The 18,914-nt window shown below is 40.5% G+C and overlaps 1 protein-coding gene across 2 annotated transcripts in view; it reads left to right on the top strand.

The window, feature by feature from the left end:
- KCNU1 (potassium calcium-activated channel subfamily U member 1) overlaps nt 1-18,914 on the top strand; it is a 172,981-nt gene that overhangs the window by 44,841 nt on the left and 109,226 nt on the right. For both annotated transcript variants that reach the window (XM_067722127.1, XM_067722128.1), the window contains 6 exons: nt 6,153-6,214; nt 7,320-7,410; nt 9,134-9,245; nt 10,201-10,276; nt 11,989-12,064; nt 18,481-18,651. In XM_067722127.1, coding sequence (XP_067578228.1) covers nt 6,153-6,214; nt 7,320-7,410; nt 9,134-9,245; nt 10,201-10,276; nt 11,989-12,064; nt 18,481-18,651 — 588 coding nt within the window. The remainder of the gene's footprint in view (nt 1-6,152; nt 6,215-7,319; nt 7,411-9,133; nt 9,246-10,200; nt 10,277-11,988; nt 12,065-18,480; nt 18,652-18,914) is intronic.

Genomic DNA, 18,914 nt, shown 5'->3' with positions numbered 1-18,914 from the left:
GCATCATCCTAGGCACTACTTTATGTCCATCTTCTATTTTTCTGTCTTCTCTGGCAGGATGAGTATAAGCCCAGGTTTTTGCAGGTTGTCCTGGTGTAACTGTTTAATAGAGTCTCTTTCATTCTTAAAAGTGTTATGTGTTGTGACAGTAAATGACATAACTGCCTTAGCTTTAAGTGAAAAGTTTTGTTTTTCAAAGCCACAGGACATTTTCCAGGGAAAATGAGCCATTAGAGAGAATATAACTTTGAAGGTCTCCTCGACTGCTCCATAGATTCAACTCCATCTTTCTCCTTTGACTAGAAAGTATGATTTTTTTTTTCCTCTCTCTACTCCTAATTGACACCATTCCCCTCTCATGATGGGCCATGTCCCTCCCTTTTGGTCACATGTAGCCTTGCTGGAGATGTATACATTTCATGATATACATATATATATCGTGTGTAATTAATATCACATTTATCCTTCTTAATTTCAGTATCCTGTTGCTAGCCAACCAGGAAGCCACCGCACTGGTTGGCTAGCATCACAGGGACCTGGTAGGAATGGGCACCTTTGAGGACAGGTCCCCGCCCATCCCAGGCTCAGTTTTTCAGTGCCCCGTGGAAGAAGGAGTGCAGGAGTTATGTTAGATGGTTGCCTGTTCCTCTGCAGAAGCAGCGTGCTACTTCTCAGGCTGCTTCTTTTTCAGACCTTCCTCATTCTGTCAGAGTGTCCTGGCCAGTACTTCGTTTCCTCCTAAATCATCATGTTGGTCAATTTCCTGATCACTGGGTTTATTTTCGTCGCTGGGGCAGCTTTGATGAGCTGAGTCTTCCCGAGCTCGCGCTCACACTTCCTCCCAGTCAGCTCTGCCGAGGGCTGCCACTCATCTCCCTTGTCAACCTGGGGATACCTGTATCCAGGATCCCGGAGGCTCCACCCAGCCGGGCTCAGCCTGGAAGCCGCAGGACAGCACTGCGCATGCCCAGTGCTGGGTCCCGCCAAGCCTGTGCAGCCTTCACCCTGGACAGCCCTCTGGGCTGGCCTCGTTTTAACAGATTTTTCAGTTGAATTTCATTTATAAAATTGTTTTCCTCAGAGCGCTTCTTTGCTCACATCTCATAGACCTTGGCAAGTCATGTTCTTACTTTTAGTAATGCCCAGTTCGTCTTTAGGTTGTTTTAATTCTGATTTCTTGGTGGATTCATAATCTATTGTGAGGAGTGTTGTATGCTTTTGTTCCCTTGGTGTTGGACTGGCTCTCTTTTCTACTTTGGTGAAATTTATGGCCCAGGAATATCACTGCCTTTATGATCTCTAGTTTATGGAATTTATGGGGAAATTCTTTGTTGCCTAGTACATGATCAGTTTTTATTACTGTGTAATGGACTTTTGAGAGAATCTGTGTATATTTTCCATACCCTTAATTATTTGCTGACTGATTGAAAAGGGCATGTCAACATTTTTCATTTATGATTTTATAGTTTTATCAAATATCTTACATTTCTAACATTTTGAGTTATATATTTTATGTAACATCAGTCAACGCATAGAGTTACCTATTATAACTCCTTGGTCGACGGTGCGTTTTACTGATATGAAATATCCATTTTTGTCACATTGACTGGGTTTCTGTTGTTGTTGTTGTGTTTTTGTTTTGGTTTTTTTACCCAGGGGATACACTTTAGAACATAATGTTAGCCGGTAACATTGCTTTCATTTTATTCATACTTGATTAGGATGTCTTTGCCCAGCTCTCTTTCAGTCTTTCTGTCTTATTATTTCCTCTTAGTGTGTCTCTTTAAATATCATGTAGCTGCACTTTTGTGTTTATTGATTTAAGAATGCATTTATTTGTTCATTTACTGGAGAATTTAATTATTCTCCTTTATGGTGATCTGTTTCATTGGTCTTTATAATATTTAGAGATTGAATTTACTGCATAACAGACTTTCTAAATTTCTGTGGCTTAAACAAACAAGCGGGGTGTGTTGGTAAAGAAAGGGAGAATGGTTGTTGGATAAACAACTAGGACCTTTGTGACATCTGAGTTTCTTATCTTATTGGAGAAGCGGAATGACATGGTGATTGAGAATTTTGAGAGACATGACCTTAAGCATTGGCTTCTCCACTTCATCTTGAACAAGTTAATTTTCCCAAATTGCACTTCTTTCATATAATGTGAATAACCTTCTTAAAATACTGTAGGGAGTATTGTAAACCCTTCAAGGGTGTCGTAAGTACTGACCATTCACTGATATTTACATTCCTTATTTGTTCCTTTTTGTTAATTTTATTTATTTTCTTTTGTATCTTTTGACTTGGGATTTTCCATTTTTAATAGAATAGCATAGGTATATCAGTAAATGAAATTCAGAACAAACTTCCCACCTGTATTTCTCTCTAATAATATCTCTGCATGTTTTATATCTATATACTGCTCTCTCCTGAGACCTTTGGCATGTTTTTCCTCCACACTACCCCTCCTTCCTTCCAGAAATTGTTGAATTAATCTGAACACTCAGTTCCAGATTGCTACTGTGTTTTTTAGTTTTTTTGGCTTTTAGCATTATACAGCTGGTCAGATTTCCTTCTTAATATTTGCTTTAGAGTTAAAAATTTCATTAATTTTACCAGTTTTATTAGGCACCATTTTTTCTTACGTAACTTATTTTATCTTTCTAATTTTTTTTTTCTCGAGTACTTGCCATATTCCCTCGCGAGGGAAGTTGTGGGTGGTACACTTTCCGAATTGTTGCATCTCCCCCAGTTTTTCCCCCTTGCTCTCATAAGTGAACGATAATTTGGTTGGGTTTAGAATTCTTGGCTTGTAATCCTTTCTCCTAAAACCGCTGTAAATGCTGTTCCAAAGTGTCCTGGCTACTTAAGGATGCCAGACTCTCCTCTCTCAGCTCCAAATCCACCCTCTCTCCCCTGCTTTGTGATGCGAGGCTAGTGCACAGCAACCACATGTCTCTTTGGTCAGCTCCCTTGCGCTCTAGAGGAGGGGAAGGGAACTGCCTTCCTGTGTTTTACATCTAGTTTTTTCAGCCTCACTTCATCAATGGCTTTTTCTTCCAGTAGCAGTGCTTGGTTTCAGTTTCCAGGCTTTTCCAACAGTACCAGGACCAAGCTCACAGTGTCTCTTCAGACGTACCATTACCAGCCAACCCAGGACCCCTCCTCCCAAGTCTGAAGCCCCCTTCCAAAGGGCACCTCTTTGGTGCCCTTTGGCATCGAATGTTTTTAAATGTTGCGAATCCCAACCTCCCTTTGTTGATCTCCCAGCCAGTCCTTGGGGCTGCTGCTTCTTGCAGTTACTGCCTCTGTGTCACCCCCGTGTTCCTTGGTCTTCTCAGTCCTCCAGTACTATTTAACAGCGTTTTAGAATCTCACCAGGAGCACTGATTGTAATTCTTAGATGTTTAATTACATATTCTATGCTCACTCTTTCACTGGACGTTATTTCATCTGTGTGCCCGATCCTCCTGTTTTCTTATACCTCCCGTATACCTGGCAATTCTCTGGTGTCCTCTCATATTCACAAGTGAAGCTTTAGAGTACTCATAGCGCCCCTCGTTAACTGCGCTGGTGGCTGTTTGGATTCTGAAGACACCATAACCGTCCACCAACTAAACGGGCTTTAAGCCCCACTGTAGAAATCACAGCTCAGGTGGCGGGCTTCCTACCCCTCCCGAATAGCCAGCACTTCCAGACTTTGCCCCTTCCGCCCGAGGCAAGTTCATGAGTCCTCTCAGAATACCTCCCACTTCTACCTGACTCACCAAGCAGCCTTCACAAACTGTTAGCTCCCAGCGCTTTATTTTGGTTTGGGACACATTTTGTTGCTTATTATATATAATTCCTGGATCGTCCTTTTTAGGTTTGTGGCATGTAGTTGATATTGTTCTTAGATTGAATAAAACTAAATTTTTCTTCTTTTATTTACTTTTTTTGTTAACTTTATGGTGTGGAGGACTCTAAATATATGACCTTGTTACCATAGTTCTGGAAGCCTGTCAATACATGATTTATAGATGAAGAATCACCTATGGGATTTAGTAAGAGAGAAAAAATATGTAATCATACGTAAGGAGAAGAAAAAAGATTTCATGGGAACTATTAATAATTATCAATCTACTGATATATATATATATATATGCACATACATATGCATATCCACTCCCAGCATTTTTCCTGAGCTTCAGACTACATTTGTAACCAAATATCTCCATGAGACCCACAGTCTTAGTGGTATCTCCATCGACACTTGATTCAGATGTTAAAATGGAACTGACAGTAAGAGTTGAGACCCCAAGAAAAATAGATGCCACTAACTCCCATTAACCTGCATCATTGCCACTTACAAAGCACTTGGAAGAAGACTAGTTGAAGCTCTTAGCATCTTGACCAACCCCATGTAAATTGGGGTAAGCTGGAAATTGAAGAGGATTTTGGAACAAGCTCTTATTGTGGCAGAGGTATTGGGCGGGGGGGGGGAGATTTCCTCCCCTGCCAAGCGAGGGACCACTTAGAAAGGTCAGCTGGCATCTCTTGGAACTCTGGGGACACAGAGAGCTGATGTCTGCCTCTTTGGTGAAGAGGGATGGCCACACTGAAGAGAATCTGTCCTTCTAGTCTTCTAGTGTTTGTTGGGGCAAAGAGTGCTTGAGCTGGTCCGTGGGCCAGATGTGGTTCACGTGTGAGAGTCTTCTCGAACCTGCCCAGTTAGGCATCCGGAGGGGGAAGAGTTCCAGCAGAATACAAGAGTGCAAGGTGCACAGAGAAAAGAGTTGTGAGCAGCCAGCGAGAGAGGACGCTTTCACTCAGCTTAAGGGAACCGCAGAGGGGACGCTTAGCAATTGAATGTTATCAAGCTGCTGCCTGTCTGCCCCCTCCCCTTGCACTTCTGATCCGTTTAAGTTGCTCTCCTTTATTTTCCTAGCATGCATCTTCTCACATACCACCTAAGGTACATATTAATTGCTATTTATTGTCTAGACCATAAGCTCCATAAAGGCAGGGATATTTGTATATGTTGTTGAATGATGTTTCCCAGTCAGCAGAATAATACTTGAGTCATGATAGGTACTAAAGAAATCTGTTGAATTTGGATATGAATCGAATTGGGAATCTCCAACAACCCAGGAAAATAAACAGTAAACACCTCCCGTGCCCGGAGAGCCCAAGGGTGAGAGCATAGTGATCTAACACCAGTCAAGTCCAACATTTCCTGCTATTAGCTCCCCTTTCTGTTCACCGCCTGACACTGACCTACAGTTCTCAGAGGCCAGAGGTACCCTAGTCAGTAGGCAGCTAGGACGAAAAAAACAAAAAGGGTTAACAGAGAAGAAACTAATCTCTTTTTGCCTACTAGTAGCCCGCTCAAGGAACACCTGAACTGGAAGGGAGTGAAGCTTTAATTGTAAATAAAATACAGTTTTACACAGGACTGAACATATTTTTTTAAATGTTTGGAAACTAGAAATAACTGATTACCTACAGTTGACCTAAAAATTCACCGAGGCTGCAAAATATTTCATCCAAATGTATTGAGGGTTTTAAATGGGTAAATTTCTGATTATGTTCCACAGATTCTCATTTTACAGACCAGGTATATTGGCAAGTTAAAGCGCCCATTTTCTCTTCTCACTTTATAGCATGTTCCCTCCTGTCAGAATTCTGCCCATCCTTTAGATGGGCATGTTTGGGACTGTTTCTTCTCCGACATCATAGGCAATTCAAGTTCAGAGTCTGTATCTCATGGCCCTCATTTTCTAGCGTGTAATGAAGTGCATAACACATGTTAAGCACTTAATAAATGTTTGATGAGTGAGTGAATGAATAAACAAAGGACTGCTTGAGCTCAGAAAACCTTAGGAGCAGCAGAAAGGACAAATTGTTTATTCTGAAGTGTGTGAACGTTAAAATTAGGTAGGTAAAATGGGTAGGTACATGCTCGTTTATTGAATACCCAGTAAAGGTCCAATCAGTTTTTGTTGAGTGAATGAATGAATGCTAACATAAATGAATGTGTGGGAAAAAATGGCTACAGATATATAGGCAAGGGAAAAAGGTAAAACACAATTTTGTTGGTATGTTTATGCATCTATGTTCATGCTAATAGAATGGATCTGTACATTTGTCTGTGGTTTGTTTTTTTTTTCCAGGTGATCCTTGTCTTTGTCCTAAGCATTGGGTCTCTTATAATCTATTTCATCAACTCCACTGAGTGAGTAAAATCCCCTGTCAATCTTGTCTGCTCATATCAGTAGCTTATGAGCTAATTTGGAATATTCTGTCAGGAATGATGCTTAATATACTTTCACGTAAACTCACACACGCAAGCTCATAAGAAAAGGATAAGTGTTTAGTTTCCCCTAGGAAGTACTAAACCCAGCTCCACAAACAAACGAAAAAATGCATGAGTTTCTCCTGTATCCTGTCATTCTGCACTGCTAGGAGCTGGGGTGCTGTGCATATGTCTATTCTAGTTTCTGGGACTACAAGCTTCCAGCTGTTGTCTCCTCCTTTGGACCGTTTATGTGGGTCTTACGTGCCTTTGGATTCCTTAGGTGTTAAAGCAGAAATTCTGTAGTCATTTCAGGGTTTCTCATAGGTTCTAGACAAGTTTGGATGGTCTGAGGAAAGAAAATGCTAGACCTCACCGGGGATGTAGGAGCAAACTATCCTCTGTTCTTCTCTGAAGGCATTCCCTTCTCCTGTGCCAAAGTTAGGACAGCTTCTTGGACACAACCCAACCTAATCTGAACTCCATGCTGATCCTCTGGGAATTTTATTGGATTTCCAGCTAAAGTAAAACTGGGATTACAGGGCCACACAAGTCAGGCAACTTTAGAGATCCTACAGAAACTAGAAGTCTTCGTTTTGTGGATTCCTTACTGACATTTTAGGAACATTTCCTTGGAATTTGCTTCAGATCAGTTCATTGGACGCAGAGTAGCTCTCTATCAGAAGTATACTGAAGCCAAAATTTCCTGGCTGGGTAAGATGGGCTTGCACACCAAAAAGAGCCACATAACCTCTGTGCCTCTGAATCCCATTGATAAAATGAAAATGGAACCAATAAACTCTGAAAAGAAGAGCAGGTAATTCTTCTGTTATTTTCAGCTACATTCACGGCCCAGTGGTTTTGTTCATGCATACCTCTACTCCCAAGAGAAAAGTAATTTCCTTGAGATGTGCACATAAGTGTCTGGGTTGACCATTCATGGTAAATAAATAGAAAATTGCCCACCCGTTCTCTTTATTTGGTCCTCTGTAGCCACAGCTTTTAAAATGTCCACCTTTATAAGCTGTCTTTGTTTCTTTTCCAGCCCTTTTGGAAGCTGCTCTTCATACCAAGACAAAACCATCCCGATTGATTTGACTTTCAATGCTTTCTTTAGTTTCTATTTTGGATTGAGAGTAAGTACCTATTGAACATGGGAGTAAACAGGGGAATACAACCGGCACACTGTAAAGAGATCTGTGTTACACAAAGAGATGCCTTCCTTAGACAATCTGCCTATGCTTTCAGGCTCTAAAGCCAGAGGGTCTGGGCCCTCAATTGTCAAATGTATAACGAGACCCCCAAACTCTCTCCTGCACTTGAAACTGTAAACCAGGTCAACAATTTTAACACAAATGAAAAGGATTCCTTGTTAAGATATAGTCGCCCTATCACCCTGTCCTTCTTATTGGCTTCCCACTTGCCACTCAGAAGAGTGACTGGTAATCACAGGAGAGCAGAACCTGAGTAACAAGCCTCTGAAAATGTCATCAGCTCCACTGATGGCATATGTGCCGTATAAATCTATAAAATACTCTTGTGTCTTTAATTTCGTTGCATTCATGTATTCAATAGTTCTCTCATTCCACAAGCACTTTTTGAGGGCCCACCCTAGATCTAGATTCTAGATTTATCTATCTCATGTTTGTGAGATAGATATACACACACACACATATACACACAGACATATAGATACACACAGACATACACACACAGGCACACACAGACATGTACACACACATACACACACACATATATGCACACATATACACACACATACCCATATATACACACAGACACACATATACAGACACACATATACACACACAAATATATACACACATATACACCCATATATATGCACATATACACACACATATATACACACATACACACACACATGCACATATATATATACACACACATATACACACACATATATACACTCACATATGTACCCATATACACACACATACACACACATATATACACACACATATATATACACATATACACACGCACACCTATATGCACACACATATATACACACATACACAAACGTATATATATACACATGTATATATACACATATATACACACACATATATACACACGTACACACACAAACATACACACACAGAGGTATATATATGCACATGTAAGTGTATATATAATATGTATGTGCATATGAAAGGTATGGTATGTATGTATTTCTGTGACCTTCCTTCAAACTTATTTCAGCCACACTGGCCACACTGGCCATCACAGTCTTATTTTTACAGCAGCCCCTCCCTTCTGGAAGCACCTGCTTTCTTATTCCAAATAGGGAAGCTCATAAACACAAGCCTTGGCCAACCAAGCTTCTAGACCTTTTCCATTGAAGACCATCCTAAATCTTGTATCTTCATTGCTCACAAATGGGGGGTTTTACCTATATAATTATATATATATCTGGAAGCTCTAGGAGCAGTAGGAAGGTCAAAGTGATTATCCTGAAGTAGGAGAGTTAAGATCTGGTAAGTAAGGTGGATTCACGTTCATTCATTCAATACCCCCTAAAGTACAATCTCTTTATCTATATGAATATATAGGTGTATGTGTGTGTGTGTGTATATATATATTTATTTATTTATTTATTCATTTTTATATAGATATATATTTATATATATAAATGTGTATTTACTTATATAGCTATATAAATATATGTGGGTGTATGTATGTATACATTGTATGTATGTAATAGAATGCGGTCAGAGCTTCCGTTGGTGGATGAAGTGTACCTGGAAAGAGCCACTCTTGTGTTCACTGTAGAATTTTTGAGGGTAACAGAATCTGGGGTCTTCTGTTTTCATTTCATAGTTTTTGGCAGCTGACGACAAGGTCAAGTTCTGGTTGGAGATGAATTCGATTGTAGACATCTTTACCATTCCACCAACCTTTATTTCTTACTATTTGAAGAGTAACTGGCTAGGTAGGTGAGTTGTGGGAATCAGAAGCAATCTCAGGGAAAACCCCTCAACACTCATCTGTAAGTATCCTTTCATTTTCCTTTAAAGCCTAAATGACGTTTAAAAAAAATTCCTCCCCATGATCGTATGGTTTCGTAATACATTTTCAGAACCCATTCTTTTTTTTACCCCAGTCCCTGGCGATGGGCCTGATGCCAGTAGGTGAACAGGGTTGTTTATTGTTTATGGATTATCCACACCTGAGGGCAGGGCGCCAACATCCTAGCCCCCTGTGGCACCTTTGTGCTGAGATCCCACATGACTGGGAGAAGTGAAAAGCCTCCCGTGGTCTTTAAAAAGTATAAGTCATCATATCCAGACATGCGGTGACCTGTTAGAGAGTTTTTTAATGAGTTACTTTGTCTTTAAGGTGGATGTATTGCCAGTACGTGGGCATTCTGTGGCTTTTGTCAGTTTTTATGTAATCTTATACTATTATTTCTTATCTACAAAATATTTTTTACTAGTGTTACTATCAAACTACATAAAGGCAAACAACATGCAAACCCTGGGGCGCGTATCACAGAGACTCTATAGTCAGGAGTTAAAGTGGTTTATGGGTCACTTGCTCTCCATTCTAAAGAAGAGTTAAATAGAGTAAAACGTGAGTTGTGCTTATTGCGTACTTTGTAATATACTACTACTCAGCAACCCTTTGAGGTAGGTGTCATTACAATTCCCATTTTACAGATGAGGAACTGGAGGAGCTAAGGGCGTTGCTTTAGATTACAACAGCCATTAAGTGAACCAGAATTTGAACCAGTGCTCAGGTCTTAAACTGATGACATTGTAAGATAACCATATTTGAGCATTTCAGGGAAAGGAAGAACGTGAGCAGTCCCAGGTGTGGTATAATTCAGACTGCTCCCTCAGTGACCCTCATCTTTCAGCAGCTTTCTTTTTTTGATTGCTTTGTAGGTTTAAGGTTCTTAAGAGCATTGCGGCTGCTGGAACTCCCTCAAATCTTGCAAATTCTGAGAGCCATCAGGACCAGGTAAATGCCAACCCTGCCTCAAGTACTACTTACTCACTCATTCAGATTAGGAAATTCAAATGTTAACTGAACCTTCAACTCAGCTCATTTCCCATCAGAAACTTCAGTGCAAAAGTCACAAAATCCCTTACTTTCCAAGATACCATTCGCTTACTTTTCTCTCACTGCATTAACCTCACACACAGGCTGGAAAGTTTGCAATCATCTTGAAGAGTTTGTTTCTTCTCTGTTTCTTGGACCTACAATGTGTCAGTCCATTTAGGTTTTAATTCTCCCCCCCCACCGAAAAAAATTTTTTTTTAATCAAAGCAATTCAGACAAAATAGACTTCATAAAGACTGTTACAAGAGATAAGGAAGGACACAACATAATGACCAAGGGATCAATCCAAGAAGAAGATATAACAATTGTAAACATTTGTGCACCCAACGTAGGTGCACCTCAATACATAAGGCAAATGCTAACGGCCATAAAAGGGGAAATCGACAGTAACACAATAATAGTGGGGGACAGATCGTCCTGACAGAGAATAAGGAAACGCAAGCCTTAAATGACACATTAGACCAGATAGACTTAATTGATATTTATAGGACATTCCATCCGAAAGCAGCAGAATACACTTTCTTTCTCAAGTGCACACAGAACGTTCTCCAGGATAGATCACATCTTGGGTTGCAAACCAAGCCTCGGTGACTATAAGATAATTCAAATCCTATGAAGCATCTTTTCTGACCACAACACTATGAGATTAGAAATCAATTATAGGAAAAAAAAACTGTAAAAAACAAACACATGAAGGCTAAACAGTCTGTTACTAAATAATCCGTGGATCACTGAAGAAATCAGACACTTTGACTCTATACACTCGTTGTCGTGAATCGATCCTCTGCTGTCTAGGAATGCAAGACAATTCCTCCAAGCCTGAGAGCTGCCCAGCAGCAGCAGTGAGCTCTTGCTTACAGAAACAGAGCTACCTAAATAGCTCCAAAAAAATAAAATTACAGTTAAAAAAAATTCCAAACTACCTTTAAGCAGAAATCCTGTTAAAGTTTTAGGCAATTTGGTCTAACGTTACCCACTCACGATCTCCATGCCTCTGCATTCTCACTAGAAGCATCACATAGTACCGGCCAGCTGGGTCTCACTGCTATGGGTTGATGCTTTATGGAGCATTTGCGCTCGGAAAGGGCTGTTCTTGTGTGGTCAGTAGCCTTGCTGAGAACCACGGAGATTTCAGCTAAACTCTAGGGCTTTCCTTAGGAGACAGGAGCTTGTTTGATCCTCTTCATTCAAAGATCCCGGTGTGAGTTTAGCAATATGGAACTACATTTCTGTGACCTCCTCAGAATTTCATTTTGCAAGCCCACTCTCTGGATCCTTGGGACACTGCCTTTTTTCAATATAATATTAGGCTAGTGGAGATCATCAGAACCTAAGCTTTTTGAACACGTGTGTGTGACGGGGTGTGCCTGAGAGTTGTGCATCTCCAATTTTAATATGGATACGAAGCAAGCAGGGGATCCTGTAACAATGCAGATCAGTAGGTCACGGCAGAGCGTGGGATGCTGCATTTCCAGTATGCTCCCAGGGAAGTGTAGCATTGTTCCTGGTCCGTGTCCCACACTTTGAGGAGCGAGAGTTTAGAGGATGAGGTATTTGTGTTGTTCAGGAACCTGTCAGAACCCAGCAGCTCTTTGTCTTTCTTCCCCTAGCAATTCAGTGAAGTTTTCCAAGCTGTTGTCCATCGTTCTGAGCACCTTGTTCACTGCTGCAGGATTCATCCACCTGGTGAGCATCTCATCCAACCCCTCAATGTTGCGAGTGAGCATGAATGTCTTTTATTTGAAAAATGCAGGCGAACCTTCTGAGCTCCTGTCTCCATCACTATCGTCAGTATGAGGTTTATCTTTCACCTCCTTTGGATGGGTTTTCTCCACCCCATACTTCTCACAAATATGTATCTTCTACACTCACGGTATCGATGTTCCTTCTTCCAACTTTCAAAACCTGCTCTTAGGAAAGGGTTTAATAAGTTAACTCTTCTAAGGTATAAGCAATAGGTAAAGTTTTTGTTTTGTTTTGTTTTGTTTTGTTTTTTTGCGGTACGCAGACCTCTCACTGTTGCGGCCTCTCCCGCTGCGGAGCGCAGGCTCCGGACGCGCAGGCTCAGCGGCCATGGCTCACGGGCCCAGCCGCTCCGCGGCATGTGGGATCTTCCCGGAGCGGGGCACGAACCCGTGTCCCCTGCGTCGGCAGGTGGACTCTCAACCACTGCGCCACCAGGGAAGCCCTAAAGTTTATCACTGTATCATCATAGGGGTTCCAGCAATTTGAAAAAGAATAAAGGGTCAGAGAAATGAAGCCAGTGCGAGAATTTTGTACTTACAAAAGCTGGAGAGTTGGGTGAGGGAGCAGTTGCTGAGTTGCAAAAGGGAGTTTGGGGACTTTCTTGGTTCTCCTGGAATCAATCTGTATATATAGCTGCCTCCTTCGCCTACAAGAAAGGTTAGTTCTCATGCCATATAATCAGCAACATAGTAAATGGACTTCAACAATAGGAAAGAAACTCCTGGACTTTATTGCTCCAGGAAAGTTGAAGAGAAATCATTAGAAAATGTAGAAATTGAAGTGTCACGTTAAAAGCCTGCAAAGGCCTTTGAGAAAAGCAAAACCGAACAAAAAAATAGAGCAGAAGTCTTTTCCACTTGAGCCCTTCTCTCAAAATTAATTTAAAAATCACAAGGAAAGGGAAAAAAAAAAGTTAAAGAAAGAAACTTAACCATGTTCAGTTCATCAAGAAAAGTGTCAAACACCAAATTTGTTTGGTGTTTCAAGAAACAGATACTACTATGCATAAAATAGGTAAGCAACAAGGATTTACTTTATAGCACAGGGAATTATATTCAATATCTTATAATAACCTATAATGGAAAATAATCAGGAAAAATTACTGAATCACTATGCTGTACACCTGAAACTAACACAATATTGTAAATCAACTCTACTTCAATTAAAAAAAGAAAGAAATCTGAAACCAGCCACATCCTTCCTCATCATGCAAGCAGGAGACAGATTTTCTGGAGAAGAAGTATCACAGCAGTAAAGGTAGATCCCTGCATCTGGAGGTTTAGCCGAAGGGGCATGGGTCTGCACTGGGAGAAGCAGTCACCAGTGTTCCCGTAGAGACCTGTTGGCCATCACAGAACGGTAGGCAAAAGGATGCTAAAGGAGAAACCATGGTAACAGGTTTTGGGGGTTTTTTTTTCCTTTAATAGAGGTTCCAATGAGGGGCTCTCTGGCTGAATGGGGCCTACAGGCATATTTTATTGGACCTAAGATGTTTGTATTATGTGTTTGCTATTTTTGTATTGGTTGATAAGTTTTTTCAGAGAGCTCATATTAAAAGACCTGGATTTCTGGATTCTTTGCAAAAACACAAGATTCTGGCAACCCACTCTCCCAAGGCCACCAACAGCCCTAGCTGAAGAGTAGCTGCTCCCTGTAAATCTCACAGGCTTCTGGTTTGAACACGGTCTCAGGCCCTTCTAAGCACGTGAACATGTGCTCCTATGGGATGTCCAGTCACCCTGGGGAGGAGACCTCCAGTGAGGATGCGTGCAGAGAAAGAGGGAGAAGCCACCTGATGGTTTTGGACTCAGGGCCATCTAATGTGGGTCACACCAACGTCTGAAATGTGAAAAACCTAGAAAAGCTGTAACCCAGAGCAAAAAATTAGTAGATTTTGTTCAGGGGATATTTGAAATGACAAACCGAAATAAAAGCTATGATTGTTCCAACGATCCCAAGTCATTCCTTCCCGTACTTACACCATCCTTCAGCTAAAAGTTGATACCGGGCTTCCCTGGTGGCGCAGTGGTTGAGAGTCCACCTACCAATGCAGGGGACACGGGTTCGTGCCCCAGTCTGGGAAGATCCCACATGCCGTGGAGCGGCTGGGCCCGTGAGCCATGGCCGCTGAGCCTGCACGTCTGGAGCCTGTGCTCCGCAACGGGAGAGGCCACAACAGTGAGAGGTCTGCGTACTGCAAAAAAAAAAAGAGTTGATACCATTGGAGGGTGAGTGACCACCGGAAAGGAACCAACATGGTGCCTATGCTAAAATTCTGCCCAGAACAGGGAGCGGAAAGCAGAGACATCAGCATAACAATTACATCACAAAAGGGCTGTCAGAGCAACAATAACGTGATAATTTGCCCAAGGGAACAAAGGAAATGTTAAGGAAAAGCCCTTCTTATACAAGGCTTTAAAAAACTGAAAATGATACTTCAAACAAAATACTTAAGATTTTAAATAAAAGATTACTAAACCGTAGCAGGAGTTGGTAAACGGCTGAAAGATACCAGAGAAAAAGAAGAAAAACGTTTTACAGAGCCAAAAACCACATTAGAGGGGACACAAATGTACTAAGTGTGACAGAAATATGCTCAGAAACATGGCGGACAGGATTGAGGCAAAATCGTGCCATGGAACAGGACAAAGATACTTAAATGATATGGAGAAAAAACATGAAAGATGGGTCATGTTGATTTAACGTACTGTAAAATTCATGCTCCTGAAGAAGGGGACACAAATACGGTATCAGAAAAATGTTTGAATATAAAGTATTGAATCTGTAGTTTAGAGGGTATACAGTATCCCAGGAGAAATAACCCTAAATGAGTCCAACCATAGTTTGGAACAATTACCAACCTTTAAGGGTAAGGAGAGAATCTAAGCAGAACAAAGAAAGGTCTATATTAGGGGGGAAATGAAACTAGCCTCAGATATCTTGCCAACATCAGTCAGTGCAGGAAGGTGACAGAGCAGTGTCTGCCAAGGTTGTGTGCGAGTGTAGCCCATCTGTCACTTTAAGCACATGGAAGAGAGAAGAGCATCATGAGTCCCTTTTAAAAATGACCTTGATGATAAAATCCAGCCACATAGGAGACGGGTCAAAACCAAGACCTCAAGAATGAGGAAACCATGATAAAAAGGAGTGATGGTGATTACTGACTGGATTGAAAATAGAACAAAGACACGGCCAAGGGAATTGTGGGTACAGCCTAGAACACACATGTACCATGTAAAAATAATAAAACCAATACAAATAATGGAGAGGTAGGCACGGATGGGAGAGTGTCCTCATGTCCTCCACCTCCATAGCACAGCTCACCTACGGTTGAAACATAAGGTTTAAAAGTGTAAAGTTTCAGTTTTGAAATGTGACATTAAAAATAGGTAACAATTCCATATATTCACATTGGCCCATAATCTTTCATCTTTAAGTTATTTCCCATCTGGGGCTGAGGGTCGATGCTAACAGGGTCCAGGGCAAGAGCAGGGTGGCCAGGTAGACCAGCAGGAGTGACATAGAGGTTCCAATGAGGAACCTCTATGGGAGCGGGGAGGGGTTTGAAGCACTAAAGCAGTACTTGCAAAGAGGGTGAGTTAAATGGGAAAGGGTTATTTGACTTACTGTGAAGGAGATTTCTAGGTTGAAATAAGTTTAGTTTCAGTTTGTAAAACATGCTGTACAAGGGTATGATGGAAGCCCTGTGCTAAGATGGTTACAAGACACTATGGGGTTTTAGCTTAAAGCAGACTGTCCCAAGCAACACTTCAACTCCTGGAAAAAATATATGTATACACATATATATTATAGTATAGATATCATATACATGATTTTTAAAATTGAAGTATAGGTGCTGTACAGTATTATAGGTTACAGTGTACAGGATCGTGATTCACAGTTTTTAAAGGTGACACTGCATTTATAGTTATTATAAAATAGTGACTGTATTCCCCGTGTTGTACAATATATCCTTGTAGCTTATGTTATACCTAATAGTTTGTACCTCTTACTCCCTTACCCCTATATTGCCCCTCCCCACTTCCCTCTCCCCACTGGTAACCACTAGCTTGTTCTCTCTATCTGTGAATCTGTTCATTCTTTGTTATATTCATTAGTTTGTTGAATTTTTTAGATTCCACATATGGTATCATTCAGTATTTATCTTTCTCTGTCTGCCTTATTTCACTTAGCATAATACCATCTGAGTCCATCCATGTTGCTGCAAATGGCAGAATGTCATTCTTTTTTATGGCTGAGTAGTATTTCATTGTGTATATATATACCACATCTTTTTCCGTTCATCTGTTGTTGCATACTTAGGTTGCTTCCCTGTCTTGGCAATTGTAAATAATGCTGCTGTGAACATTGGGTTGCATGTATCTTTTTGAATTGGTGTTTTTAGGTTTTTTTTTTTTCCAGATATATACCCAGGAGTGGAATTGCTGGGTCATATAGTTGTTCTATTTTTAATTTTTTGAGGAACCTCCATACTGTTTTCTACAGTGGCAGCACCAATTTACATTCTCACCAACAGTGTAGGAGGATTCCATTTTCTCCACATCCTCACCAACACTTGTCATTTGTGTTCTTTTTGATGATGGCTGTTCTGACAGGTGTGAGATGACATCTCATTGTGATTAGGATTTGCATTTGATTTGCAACATGATTAATGATGTTGAGCATCTTTTAATGTGCCTGTTGGCCATCTGCATATCCTCTTTGGAAAAATGTCTATTCAGGTCTTTGGCCCATTTTTTAATTGTTTTTTTGATGTTGAATCGTAGGAACTGTTTATATATTTTGGATATTGACCCCTTCTCGGTCATATCATTTGCAAATATTTTCTCCCATTCAGCAAGTTGTCTTTCCATTTTGTAGATGGTCTCCTTCACGGTGCAAAAGCTTTTAAGTTTAATTAGGTCCCTTTGTTTATTTTTATTTCCTTTGCTTTAGGAGACAGATCCAAAAAACTATTGCTTCGATTTATGTCAAAGAGTATTCTGCCTATGTTTTCCTCTAAGAGTTTTATCTGTGTGATTTAAACTTGGTTTTCTTACAGTACAGTAGTCTTACAAAGCAGTAAAGGCTCCAGATCTGTGGAAGCTGATTAGTAGACTTTGCAACCAAATCTACTACCAGCCCTGAGAGTTAAGCATAGACATGCAATCTCCTTATCTGGGAGTGGAGTATTAGAGGAGCCCACACTCTTAACCTACCTACTCATCCAACTTAAGAAGGAGGCAGCAGTTGGCACACCACTTTAAAAAAGTGATCGGAAACTTCAGCAAAGTACATTATTTCTAGTTTTCATTCTGGTTCTTAGCAACAAAACAAAAAACCTGCCTTCCCCAGCCATCGCTAGCATTTTACCGTCTCTCGTGGAAAAATGGAAACGGAAAACATCTAGGAAATAAGTACTATTTGGGGAAAAATGTCTAAAAACAGAAACATAGCGGAAATTTTGTATATATTCTATATAACTAATGTTTGTTATATATCATAACAAATGATATATATGTATAAATTTATATATATGTTCTATAAAGTGTAATGCCATTGCCTAAGTTACTCTTTTTGTTTGAGGTAAAAAAAAAAAAATCGGATAAACCTAGGTTTCTTAAAATGTGAAGACTTAGGGGGAAAATCAGAGGAAGATTTTTCCAGAGTTTGTCTTTTTTTTTTTTAATTGAAGTATAGTTTTTGTACAATATTATATGTTACAGGTGTACAATATAGTGATTCACAATTTTTCAAGGTTATACTCTGTTTATAGTTACTATAAAATATAGGCTATATTTCCCATATTGTACAGTATATCCTTGTAGCTTATTTCAGAGTTTCCTTTTTATCACTGAAAAGATTTTTGCAGGGAGGGAGGAAAGTAATCTGGAAAGCTTGTTTGCTCTTCCTGAGACTCCAGCGTTCATGCGCTTAAGCTCACTGAGATCAAGTGCCCATTTAAGTGCTGCTTTCCTTCATGATGATCCTGATGTGATGTAAAATGAGGGTGAATAATAATTGCTCAGTCTGACAGCCTCTGAATCCCGTGGCTCCGGGATGGGAGGATGTGCCCACAGGAGAAGAGATGTTGTCAGCCATTCCCCGCATTGAGCATCTCCACTGTGGGCTCCAGCTACACACCCCTCAGATTTGAGCAGTAATCACCGTGAAGGGAAACAAGACTTCACAATTACTACCCACAATTTGCAAACCCTTCACAGCGACCTGGGAATCATTTACTCTTTCATTTGGATTGAATTAAATGAAACGAATCGAAAGTTGTGCTTATTCTTTATAAACTTTTCCTTGGATTCCATTCAGAGACCTTTCCTAAGTCTTCTTTCTTTGGACAGGTGGAAAATTCTGGTGATCCCTGGCTCAAAGGTAGAAATTCACAGAATATTTCATATTTTGAGTCCATTTACCTGGTCATGGCAACGACGTCGACTGTCGGCTTTGGAGATGTGGTAGCCAAGACATCCCTAGGACGGACCTTCATCATGTTCTTCACCCTGGGGAGTTTGGTAAAGAATATTTTTATGTCTTTTGAATATAGCTACATAAACGAAAAACATTTGGTTAATGGTGAGAAACAAAGTGATATAGGTTTGAGAGTGAATGTTGCATTATTCAGAGCAGGTATCAAATGAAAATGAAGAGATATGTGAATCCCATATTTTCCAAACTGCATCCCCTGGAGCACATGACGTAATTGTTCGATTGCCAGGGATGAGGGTGGTAGACAAAGGAGAGCAGACGTTCCTAATTAGCCTCTGCATTGATTTGA

This window comes from Pseudorca crassidens, chromosome 21 (genome assembly GCF_039906515.1).
Source record: "Pseudorca crassidens isolate mPseCra1 chromosome 21, mPseCra1.hap1, whole genome shotgun sequence".
NCBI classification, from domain to species: domain Eukaryota; kingdom Metazoa; phylum Chordata; class Mammalia; order Artiodactyla; family Delphinidae; genus Pseudorca; species Pseudorca crassidens.
This window is presented reverse-complemented; position numbering and strand designations above follow the sequence as displayed.